This window comes from Hordeum vulgare, chromosome 7H (genome assembly GCF_904849725.1).
Source record: "Hordeum vulgare subsp. vulgare chromosome 7H, MorexV3_pseudomolecules_assembly, whole genome shotgun sequence".
Lineage (NCBI taxonomy): Eukaryota > Viridiplantae > Streptophyta > Magnoliopsida > Poales > Poaceae > Hordeum > Hordeum vulgare.
Window position 1 is genome coordinate 156,205,291 of NC_058524.1, and position 13,107 is coordinate 156,218,397.

The window sequence follows — 13,107 nt, forward strand, 5'->3', positions numbered from 1 at the left end:
CTGTTTGCTGGCGGTCCAAAAACGAGCATCGAGCTCCCCGCAAGAAACAGCAAACGCTGTGCGGCCTGCGGACGCAACTCCAGAACACGCAGGACGTGCCCGGACGGAAGGTAGGGTGCGTGGGATGAGGGAATACATGTCGCGCCATGGCGCCGTTCTCCCGCATGCAGCTCAGGTGTCCGCCGCCTCGCCACGTGCCCAGCCCACGTGTCGCCTGGCGCGCGCGCACCGCTCTTCTCTTTATACAGCCAGAGCCAGAGACATCGTACCGAGTTCGCCGTCACACTGCCTCCGCTCTTGCTCGCCAGATCAAAGCCTTATCGTCGTCTCCCTCGATCGACCTCCGCAGCCAGTTCAGCTCGCCATGGCCACCACGGCGGTGGTGCGCGCGCAGCACCAGCAGAACGGCGGGCAGGGGCAGCAGTACCAGCCGCTGCGGCGCATGGAGGGGCTGAGCCTGAGGTCCGCGCTCCGCAGCGACCCGCGCGTCCCCGCGCTGGCCGCGGCCGCACTCCTCGTCCCGCTCGCCGCCGCGCTGCTGGGCCTCGCCGGCCTCTTCCTGCTGGTCACGCTGGCCGGCGTCGCCCTCGCGGCGCCTTTCGTCCTGCTCTTCAGCCCGGTGCTCGTGCCCGCCGCCCTCGGGGCCGCGCTGGCTGTCGCGGGGCTTGCCGCCGCCGGCGCGCTCGCCGTCTCGGGGCTCTCGGCGCTCGTCTGGGTCGTGGGGTACGTCCAGAGGGGCCTGGCGCAGGGCGACTCCGGCCGGGTGGGCGGGATGGTGGTGCAGCCCTTGAACAGCGGGAAGCGCTACGGCGGACAGGGCGCGCCGGCCTTCGTCGGGCACAGAGTCGGGGGCGACGTCGGGGACGCTCTGGGCGCCAAAGCGCGGGACGTCGCCAGCACCTAGCGCCGCACGGCTGAACGTACGTACGCGTTTAATTTGTCGAAACCAGATGTACGTACTCGTGTTCATAGTCTCATACGTACTAGTTTGATCAATGGAACTGCGAAATGTTTTCGCATCTGAGGAGGTGTAATAAAAAGTACTCCCTCCGTCTCAAAATAAGTGTCTCAAGTTAGTATAACTTTGTATTAACTTGAGACACTTATTTTGAAATGGAGAAAGTATCATTGGTAGCAATACGTATGCGGTGGACGACGGATGCTCAATACTCCTAGTCTTCTATACGTATGTACGCACATTACACACATGCACTAGGCTCACCGGGCGAGCATACACTAGCTAGCTTTTCAGGAACTCAGGGGAGAATATATTCAGAAAATGATTCTGATCGGCCGGCCGATCGAACGCGAGGCGACCGTCACCTTCGGTGACTTTGACCACACACGTCTATCTCCCTTATTTTTCTTGCAAGAACTTTTTTTTTGCGAGTACAATCGTAGTGGCTCACTATGTACAAGTATATTGTCATCCTAACGCACGTACGTATACAATTTTTCTACATTTTTCCTATGAGCATCTTCGACACATCCGGCACGGGAACATCTTTTATCATTGAACCCACATCGCTAGAATGCCTGAATACATCTAGCCTGAATATCCTGAATACATCTAGCCTGAATACAAGAAACGCACATATGTATACATTTTTACATACATTTTTCCTATGAGCATCTTTGAAAAACGGATCCGGCACGAGAACATCTTTCATCATTGAACCCACATCGCTAGAATGCCTGAAATAAATTCAGAAAAATACAAGCAACGCACATTGCTAGAAGGCCTAAAATAAGTCTGGAAAAATACAAGCATCAATGTCAAATATGGAATTAATAAATCTGGAAAAATACAACAAATATGAAATTTGAACTCTGATGAACAGAGAATACTACGGTCCTCCTGACTATCCAACCATGTGACTATTCAACTACGGATTGGTTTGTCAACAACAAAAACAAAAATGTTGTTGTGATTTTTACAATAAATTTCTTGTTGCAAAAAATTAAGAAAAAAGGTGTGCAGCACGGGTCTTATTGCAAGACATTAAAGAAAAAAATTGCAAGACATTAAAGAAAAGAGTTGAGGATCCACTGATAAATAAACGGATCACAAAAATGTTGTTGTGATTTTTACAATAAATTTCTTGTTGCAAAAAATTAAGAAAAAAGGTGTGCAGCACGGGTCTTATTGCAAGACATTAAAGAAAAAAATTGCAAGACATTAAAGAAAAAAATTGCAAGACATTAAAGAAAAGAGTCGAGGATCCACTGATAAATAAACGGATCTATCGCACAGAGGTGATCCGAAAAAACAGGCCGCCTCGTCGTCCCGTCGTGCGATGGGGAGAGCGTATGTGTCGCCGCGCTCCACTTCCTCGCCGCCGCCACAGGGCGCGGCCGGGCAAAGCCTGGCCGCCGTCGCCAGCGGGGCACTAATTGGCTCCTCACACGACTGATCTGGTGCGGGACATGGTGGGATGTGGAGCTGGCTTCGGACGTGGCGGCTCTCCGGCGCTGTTTCGGCGGTGGCTGAGCTCAGGCCATATGCTGGGCAGAGCTGTGGTGGCGGGGCGGGCCGCTAGTGGTGGATCCCCTCGTCCCCGATCTGGACCGGGCTGGAGACGGGGAGCTGCCAGAGGGGCGATGCGGGGCGTCGGCGGATGGCAGCAGCGGCGTTCAGCCTGAATCCGGTCTTGGCGGTGGTGACGACTAACCCGAATCCAACCATGGTGGTGGCGGCGTCCCCTCCGCCGGGTACTGGCTGCGAGTCGGGGGGACATAGTTGTTGGTGAAAACCGAACTAACGGCGGACGATGGCGGCATTATGCGCCGTTACCTTCATGAAGGCTTCGTTTTGTAACTATTGTCGATCCACTCGTGCTGCTCCAGGGAAAACCCTAGGATCTGGTTTTCTAGATCGGACGATGACGGCATTGCGGTGTCGTTCCTCTCTAGGGAGCATCGTTTGTGGCGCAGAGCTGGAAGACAGAGGCAGGAGGTGGAGCGTCTTCGTCCTGCATGGAGCTTCGGTGGTGATGTCAGGTCATGCCTGACCGACAGGTGCTACGTTTTGTCATGCATGTCCGGCAGGTGCTACGCACGACAGATCTTACATAGTCTTCGCGTCTATATGGAGGAGCGCAGGTAGGTTGATCCACTCGTGTTGCTTGAGGGGGAACCCTAGGATCTGATTTTCCAGATCGGATGATGGCGGCATTGCGGTGTCGCTCCTCTCTAGAGAGCATCGTCTATGGAGTAGCATTGGAAGACAGAGGCAGGAGGTGGAGCGTCTTCGTCCTGCACGGAGCTTCGATGGTGATGTCAGGTCATGCCTGACCGACAGGTGCTACGCTTTGTCATGCCTGTTCAGCAGGTGCTACGCACGACATATTTCACAGAGTCTTCGTGTCAGGATGGATGAGCGCAGGGAGGTGGCGCCGTTGGGCGCCGTGGTGGTGTCGACGGATGGCCGGACTGGCATGGATGATGCGAATTTCTCTCTTGGACGGACTGGCATGGATGATGCGGATTTCTCTCCTGAAGATGGGTTAGCGGTTCGATGCTGATGACGGCTTCTAGAACGTGTGCATGTGGTGTACGTTTTAGGTCTGCTGCACCGGTTGTTAGTTTCGATGGATCAGCGACGACACCGGTTTTAGATATGAGGAGTTAGAGCACTCCACATTATCGCGTTTTGTAGGTGTGAGTGGGGGCTTCGGATGGCTTGATGTATGTTCTTGTCAGACATTTGTTGAATAAATAATAAAGATGATTGTATTCATCGATTGATGGAGAGGCCGGAGATCTTAACCTCCTTTTCTAAAAAATAAAGAAAAGAGTTTTACAACAAGTGTCTTGTTGCGTAAAATTGATAAAGAAAAGATCTTACAATAAATACCTTGTTTTTCTTTTTGCGAAAACAACAAATATCTTGTTGCAAGTACGCCCTAATATATTCTTTGCAAATTCGAACTTGAAAAATATCTTCAACCTTTTTCCCTTCAAAGTTGCCACCCGACGATTTATGAAGTTGCCGCTTGAATATGCCATAACTCTTGAACCAGAGTTAAACCTGTTTACGATCTGTCTTCACCGACAGAAGATTCAAAACTAGTGATACAAAAAGAGTGATGAACCATGCAGTCGTATACGCTACAACATGGATATTCTTATTTATGAAATCAATTGTTTGTGATGTTGCTATATCATCTTTAGTCGACTGAGGTTTAGTGAAGTCCTAGTCATCAACTTTCTAGTCGACTGAGTTTTAGTGAAGTCTCATCATCAACTTCCTGACAGTTGCTCCCTCCATCTTATAATATAAGAAGTTTTTGTGAATTGTTTTAGCTTAAAAAAAGAGAAGTTTAGTGAAGTCCTAATTAGTTAAGTGAGTTTTAGTGAAGTCTCAGTCATAGATGTCTTGATAGTTACTCCTTCTATTCCATAATATATGATATTTTTGTAAAATGTTTTAGGTTGAAAACAACGAGAATCGATCGATAATTCATGTTGCTTTAAGATACATACAACCCTGTTGTCTCTTGTAAATCGACCTTGGGCACGAAATGAGATTTTGTTACTACCTTCGTCACGGTTTAGAAGGCACACTTAAATTTACGTGCCTTTACATAATAGACAAGGTTTAAGATGCATTGCATTTACCCCTAGTTGTTAATTAGTACTTCGTTGTACTAATTCTATATGCATAGTGTGAATGATATTTTTTACCTCATCTCACAGCCAATCAATAACCATCTAGTTTCCAGACAATTTTCAAGCATGCCTTCTAAACCGTGACGGAGGAAGTAGTGAGATTTCTCTTCATCCGCATAAGAGATCCATGGGTTTCATTGTGCTTTTTTATATTTGTTACTTTAAAATGATTTATCTCTTAAATTCCGTGTCTAAATCACAAAGCATTTTCATCATTGCATTCCCCGTTCATGGACTACCCGGCCCGGAGGCCCAAGCCCGAAGCCCGGCATTCAGGCTGGGCTCAGGCTTCAATTTCTGACCTGAAGCCCGACCCGAAAACCCGAAACGGCAACAAATGTGTATACTATTTGAAATATAGGTATATTGTATCATTTTAATATCTTTAATATAATTAATTTAATTAGAAAATGTCGTTGTTCATGTGCTTTAGGTTGGACCCACGCTTGGGTTTGAAAAGTTTGTAGGAGAACCAGCCATTGTCCTCTGATCAGGCCTGGCCCCGTGACGCTCCGTGCAAGTGTCCCGGGCGCACACAAGATCGCCGTCGCCGGCCACCTACTCCTCCCTCCCCCCTCGCCGTCGTCGGAGTGCGTCATCGGCAAAGCGCGCGCGACGCAGGCGGCGGCGGGGCTCTCCTCCCTTTTGCTAGGCAAGCGGCGCGAGGCGGCTCGGCCTTGCGGAGTTCTCAGGTCGCAGCGTGGAGGGCCTGATCTCGTGACGGCCTGGCGGTGCGGGGGCGCAGTGGGGCTTGGTGGATCCGATGCTGCGGTGGTGGCGCGGGTGGCTGGCGAGAAGCACGGGGGGGGACAGTAGATCTGGTGATGTGATGGCGCGACAGATCTAGCGCGGCGCTGCACGGGAGCATGGCTCCAGGTCGATATGCGAGGGGCGGCCGCGGCGGATCTGTGCTAGGGAGTGGGGCAGCGCGGGAGTGGGGAGCTTCGGCTCAAGTGAGGCCTGGCATGGTTGCTCGTCTGGCACGCGCGCACGAGGTTCGGGCAGCGTGGATCTACGGCGGGAGGGTCGAGCCGTCGTGGTATTGCTGCTCCTGTGGGGCGCATGCTGGAGGGGCTCCAGCGGCCTATACGGCGCTCGGTCCGCGGCTTCGGAGGTCCGGTGGCGTGGAGGTGTTGCCATGAGGCCTTGTGACGGCGTGAGGGAGGGTTGATGCTCCTCCGTCAGCGCGACAATCCGGCGTGGTGGAGGAATGCGGGTGGAGGGGCTTAAGCGGCTTGTTTGGCGCTCGAGCAACGGCTTCGGCCGCGAGGGGCATGGCCGGTGTGTGTCTGTGCGGTGTGGCATCGCGTGAACGACCGTGGAATGCACGGATCGGAGGCCCATGGTTTTGAGGAAGTGCGCTCCGGTGGCGTGTCATGAAAATCTGGTCTCCGGCTGTTGGTTGTCGCCGCGTGGTGCGGCTGGCTGTGATGGATCCTGATGCTTCTTCGTCGATGGGTAGCTTCGATGGTGGTGATGTTTGGTGGGCTTGCCAACGCCAATGCGGGATGATGTTCGATTGAGGTGGTGTATAGCTGGGTGAAAACCAAGTCTTGGCCTTGTGTCGTGACCAGGGATGGCAGCGGTTGTGGTCGTTGTTGACCTTCTTGGAGGCATCGTTGCTTCGTTCTCCCACCCCTCATGTGTGGATCTAGCCAGTTCGGCCTCTCCAGGGGAAATTTGATATGTGATCGAACGATGGCGGCACCTTGGTGTTGTATTCCCTGTTGAGGGCTTTGTCTTAGGAGCTTGGCGTCGGCGAGTAGGACCGGTAGATGGCAGTTGGCGGCGAGTGTGGCATCCAAGCTTTTGTGGCAACGATGATGGTGGGAGTTATGTGGGCAACGCGGCAATGGTTGCGATAGTCGCCTCTTCTTCGGCGTGTCCACGGTTTTGTCTCGGTTTGTTTGTTGTTATGGAGTCGAAGCTGCGGCGGCGGGGCCCTGTGGTATACAGTGACTGGCTGCAGGTACACCATTTGGCGATCTCCCGTGGCGCCAGCCGTGCCTGGTTTTGTCCTTCAGAACTCTTCGTTAAAGTCGGAGTTACATCCTCTGGACACGGGTGGTTGGGATTTTGGCATAGATCTTCATGCAGCTTCACGTGTCCTCTTCAGTGTGGGTTGAGTCGAGATCGCCTACAGCGGAGTCGGAGTCGTTTGCTCAGAGTGTAGGGATGGCGAGGACGCCTCTAGGGGAGGAGTGATGACGATGACGCGTGTGTGCTGTCTCACCGAGACCCTCTTTGAAGTAGTATGTGTGGGCTCTTTTTGTGTGAGGCTCAACGATTGTCACGGTTTTTTCCCGGTTTTCCATAATTAACTCGACAACCTGGTTTTCACTCGGTTTTCCCTAATTAACTAAGCAACTCTTTTCTTATTAATGAATGCAGGATAACTTTCATTTCGAAAAAAATTGTAGGAGATGCCCTACAACCAATACTAACTAATATTATTATCTACCTGCAAGTTTGTAATTAATGTTTGTTCTATGTTAAAACTGCAATGCTTCTTGAACCCATATATTCATAATAAATTAGAGGAAACCCCATGTGCATGTGTGAAATAATAAACGATAAAATACATTTTAGTCGTGTCTATAAGGCTAGCTCAATTGTTGCATGATGATCATATTTTCCTAATCAAGGGCATATGAGTATGCCGGTAATTTTATGGGCACAATGTTGTAAGAACACTTGTGTTGAATCGACCTATACTAATGTTATGCTATAAAATACATTTGTCATGAGTTAATTGTTTTATAACAGAGAGAAATAACGTGTGCATAGCTCGAATGTTGCATGATGGTCATGTTTTCTTAATCATGAACATGACTATCCCGGTAATTTTGAGGACACAATGTTGTAATAACACTTGTGTCGAATTGACCCATATTGATGTTATGCTATAAAATACATTTGTGGCGAGTTAATTGTTTTATAACAAAGGAAATCAATGCTTGCATAATTTCTTAGACCATGAAAGTACTGAGTTTCTTCATACTTGCTTCGTGAACTTTGAGGTTTGTTAAATGTAATGTAACAGGACGGCTATTACGATGGCTTTCGGATTCATGGAGAAGTATGCCAAGGAACTTGATGGATTAAGATTGGGATTTTTTTCTCCGATGATGAAAATACATTCTTTGGGCCATCTTGATGTTACTGTATTCATCAGCGTCTGGTCACACACAACGTGATTTGGTCATGAGAAAGCCGACACATGGAAACAAGAGGAAAGAATAAAATTGATCATGAGAAAACTGACATAATGAACAAACTGTTGATTCAGTGTGATAGAGAGGTATCTCTGGGCCCACTCGGTAATCCATCATCATATTTAGCTCAGTGTTACTCAGGAGTTAGCCATGGGATGGTGTGTTACGGAACGAGTAAAGAGACTTCCCGGTAACGAGATTGAACAAGGTATAGGGATACTGACGATCGAATCTCGGACAAGTATCATATCGGTAGACAAAGGGAATTGCATACGGGATTGATTGAATCCCTGACATCGTGGTTCATCTGATGAGATCATCGAGGAACATGCAGGAACCAACATGGATATCCAGACCCCGTTGTTGGCTATTGACCAGATAGGTGCCTCGGTCATGTCTGCATGCTTCCCGAACCCGTAGGGTCTGCACACTTAAGGTTTGATGATGCTAGGGTTATAGGGGAATAGTGTACGTGGTTACCGAAGGTTGTTCGGAGTCCCGGATGAGATTACGGACGTCACGAGGAGTTCCGGAATGGTCCATAGGTAAATATTCATATATAGGAAGTGAGCATTTGGTCACCGGAAGTGTCTCGGGCGACACCGGTAATGTACCGGGACCACCGAAAGGGTTCCGGGGGGTCCACCGGCAAGGGCCACCAGCCCCAAGATGCTACATGGGCTAAAAGTGGGTGGGAACCAGCCCCTAAGTGGGCTGGTGCGCTTCCACAATCAGCGTAAGGCGCGGCAAGGGGTGGAGGAGGCAAAACCCTAGGTGTGGGGAGGCCACATTGGGCCTCAAGGCCCACCCTAGGGAGCCTCCACCACCTTGGCCGCCGCCCAAAGCCATCTAGGGTGCCCACCCTTACGGTGGTAAACCCTAAAGGGTGGGCACCCTCCTCCCTCTCCTCCTATATGTAGTGAGGGTTTTGGGGCTGATTTGCGACAACAATTGCTTCTCTCTCGGCGCAGCCCTACACCTCCTCCTCGTCCTCCGTAGTGCTTGGCGAAGCCCTGTCGGAGTTCCACGTAGCTCCACCATCATCATGTCGTCGTGCTGTCGGAGCTCTCCCTCAACCTCTCCTGCCTCCTTGCTAGATCAAGGCGTTGGAGACGTCATCGAGCTGCACGTGTGTTGAACGCGGAGGCACCGTCGTTCAGTGCATAGATCGGAATCCACCGCGATATGAACTGCTGCGAGTACGACTCCATCAACCGCATTCTAGCAACGCTTCCACTTAGCGATCTTCAAAGGTATGAAGATGCTCTACCCCTTTGATCGTTGCTGGTTTCTCCTAGATAGATCCTTGGTATGGCGTAGGAAAATTTTGAAATTACTACATTCCCCAATAGTGGTATCAGAGCCAGGTTCTATGCGTAGATTCTATGCAGGAGCAGGACACAAAAGTTGTGGGCATTGATTTATCAATTGCTTGCCGTTACTAGTCTTATCTTGATTCGGCGGAATCGTGGGATGAAGCGGCCCGGACCGACTTTACACGTACTCTTACGTGAGACTGGTTCCACCGACCGACATGCACTTATTACATAAGGTGGCTAGCGGGTGTCTGTCTTTCCCACTTTAGTCGGATCGGATTCGATGAAGAGGGTCCTTATGAAGGTTAAATAGCATTGGCATATCAACGTTGTGGCTGTCACGTAGGTAAGAAGAATTCTTGCTAGAACCCAAATCAGCCACGTAAAACTTGCAACAACAATTAGAGGACGTCTAACTTGTTTTAGCAGCGTATGCCATGTGATGTGATATGGCCAAAAGAATGTGATGTTACATGTGTGATGTATGAGATTGAACATGTTCTTGTAATAGGATTCACGACTTGCATGTCGATGAATATGACAACCGGCAGGAGCCATAGGAGTTGTCTTAATTTATTGTATGAGATGCAAACGCCATGTGATTACTTTACTTTATTGCTAAACGTTAGCTATAGTAGTAGAAGTAATAGATTGGCCACGTAGGTAAGAAGCGTTCTTGCTAGAAACCCTAATCATCCACGTAAAACTTGCAACAACAATTAGAGGACGTCTAATTTCTTTTTGCAGGGTATGCTATGTGATGTGATATGGCCAAAAGGATGTGATGTTACATATGTGATGTATGATATTGATCATGTTCTTGTAATAGGATTTACGACTTGTATGACGATGAGTATGACAACCGGGAAGAGCCATAGGAGTTGTCTCAATTTATTCTATGAGATGCAACGCCATGTGATTACTTTACTTTATTGCTAAACGTTAGCTATTACAGTAGAAGTAATAGTTGGCGTGATGACTTCACAGAGACACAATGATGGAGATCATGGTGTCATGCCGGTGACAATGATGATCATGGTGCCCCGAAGATGGAGATCAAAGGAGCAAGATGATGTTGGCCATATCATGTCACTATATGATTGCATGTGATGTTTATCATGTTTTTCATCTTATTGCTTAGAACGACGGTAGCAAAGATAATATGATCCCTTATTAAAATTTCAAGATATGTATTCCCCTAAGTGTGCACTATTGCGAAGCATCGTTGTCTCGAAGCACCACGTGATGATCGGGTGTGATAGATTCTAACGTTCGCATACAACGGGTGTAAGCCAGTTTACACACGCAAAACACTTAGGTTGAATCGACGAGCCTACCATGTACAGACATGGCCTCGAATACGGGATACCGCAAGGTCGAACATGAGTCATATGGTTGATATGATCGGCATGGAGATGCTCACCATTGATGACTAGTCCGTCTCACGTGATGACCGAACACGGGCTAGTCGACATGGATCATGTAACACTTGGATGACTAGAGGGATGTCGATCTAAGTGGGAGTTCATTAGTAATTTGATTAGATGAACTTAATTATCATGAACCTAGTCTAAAATTGTCTTTACAAATATTGTAGATCCAATGGCCAACGCAAATGTCTCATTCAACTTCAACGCGTTCCTAGAGAAAATCAAGCTGAAAGATGATGGGAGCAACTATGCGGATTGGGCTCATAACTTAAAGCCCATCCTCACTGCTTCCAAGAAGGCATATGTCCTTAATGCACCGCTAGGTGATCCTCCCGTTCCCGCGGTAGACCAAGACGTGAGGGACGCCTGGCAGTCACGGAGTGATGACTACTCTCTGGTTCAGTGCGGCATGCTTTACAGTTTAGAACTGGGGCTCCAAAGGCGTTTTAAGCAACACAGAGCATATGAGATGTTTAAGGAGCTGAAACTTGATTTTCAAGCTCATGCACGGGTCAAGAGATATGAATTCTCTGACAAGTTTTTTAGCTGTAAGATGGAGGAGAATAGTTCTGTCAGTGAGCACATACTCAGAATGTCTGGGTTGCACAACCGCTTGACTCAGCTCGGAGTTGAACTTTCGAATGATGCAGTCATTGACAGAATCCTCCAGTCGCTTCCACCTAGCTATAAAGGCTTTGTGATGAATTACAACATGCAAGGGATGGAAAAGACTATTCCCGAATTGTATTCAATGCTGAAATCTGCGGAGGTATAAATCAAGAAATAACACCAAGTGTTTATGGTCAATAAGACCACCAATTTCAAGAAGGTTAAGGGTAAGAAGAACTTCAAGAAAGACGGCAAAGCAGTTGCCGCGCCCGGCAAAACAATTTGCCAGGAAGAAGCCAAAGAAAGGACCCAAGTTTGAGACTGAGTGCTATTACTACAAGGGAACCGGTCACTCGAAGCGGAATTGCCCTAAGTACTTAGCGGACAAGAAGGCCAGCAACGCCAAAGGTATATGTGATATACTTGTTATTGATGTGTACCTTACCAGCGCTCGTAGTAGCTCCTGGGTATTTGATACTGGTGTTGTTGCTCACATTTGCAACTCTAAGCAGGAACTGCGGAACAAGCGTAGGCTGGCTAAGGACGAGGTGACGATGCACGTCGGGAGTGGTTCCAAGGTCGATGTGATCGCCGTCGGCACGCTACCTCTACATCTACCTTTGGGATTAGTTTTAAACCTTAATAATTGTTATCTAGTACTAGCTTTGAGCATAAACATTGTATCGGGATCTTGCTTGATGCAAGATGGCTACTCATTTAAATCTGAGAATGATGGTTGTTCTATTTAAATCTCAGAGTTTTGGAGTCACTTGATTTTGAATCATTTGACACATGCGAACCGTGCCTCATGGGAAGATGACCAAGACTCCATTCTCCGGGACAATGGAGCGAGCAACCAACTTATTGAAAATAATACATACCTATGTATGCGGTTCAATGAGCGTTGAGGCTCGTGGAGGCTATCGTTATGTTCTCACGCTCACTTATGATTTAAGTATATATGGATATGTCTACTTAATGAAGCACAAGTATGAAATCTTTGAAAGGTTCAAGGAATTTCAGAGTGAGGTGGAGAATCAACGTGACAAGAAAATAAAATTTCTACGATCTGATCGTGGAGAATATTTGAGTCATGAGTTTGGCACGCACCTAAGGAAATGTAGAATTGTTTCACAACTCACGCCGCCTCGCACACCGCAGCGTAATGGTGTGTCTGAACGTCGTAATCGCACTTTATTGGATGTGGTGCGATCTATGATGTCTCTTACCGATTTACTGCTATCATTTTGGGGATGTGCATTGGAAACTACTGCATTCACTTAAATAGGGCACCGTCTAAATCCGTTGAGACGACACCGTATGAATTATGGTTTGGCAAGAAACCTAAGATGTCATTTCTGAAAGTTTGGGGTTGTGATGCTTATGTGAAGAAACTTCAACCAGAGAAGGTCGAACCCAAAGTGGAAAAATGCATCTTCATAGGATACCCTAAGGAAACTATTGGGTATACCTTCTATCTTAGGTCCGAAGGCAAAGTCTTTGTTGCAAAGAACGGATCCTTTCTAGAGAAAGAGTTTCTCTCGAAAGAAATAAGTGGGAGAAAAATAGAACTTGATGAGGTAATTGTACCTCCTCTTGAACCCGAAAGTAGCGCAACACAAGAAAATGTTTCTGAGGTGCCTGCACCGGCTAGAGAAGAAGTTAATGATGATGATCATGAAACTTCAGATCAAGTTGCTATTGAACCTTGAAGATCCACAAGGGTACGTTCCGCACGAGTGTGGTATGGCAACCCTATCATGGAAATCATGTTGTTAGACAACAGTGAACCTTCGAACTATGAAGAGGCGATGGCGGGCCCGGATTCCAACAAATGGCTTGAGGCCATGAAATCGGAGATAGGAT

At 48.1% G+C, this 13,107-nt stretch overlaps 1 protein-coding gene across 1 annotated transcript; it reads left to right on the forward strand.

The window, feature by feature from the left end:
* The first annotated feature begins 240 nt into the window (after positions 1-240).
* On the forward strand, positions 241-1,021 carry LOC123411784 (oleosin H1-like). Its single transcript, XM_045104747.1, has one exon. It carries the CDS (start codon positions 365-367, stop codon positions 902-904), a length of 540 nt encoding a protein of 179 aa, XP_044960682.1. The 5' UTR covers positions 241-364; the 3' UTR covers positions 905-1,021.
* The last annotated feature ends 12,086 nt before the right edge of the window (positions 1,022-13,107 follow it).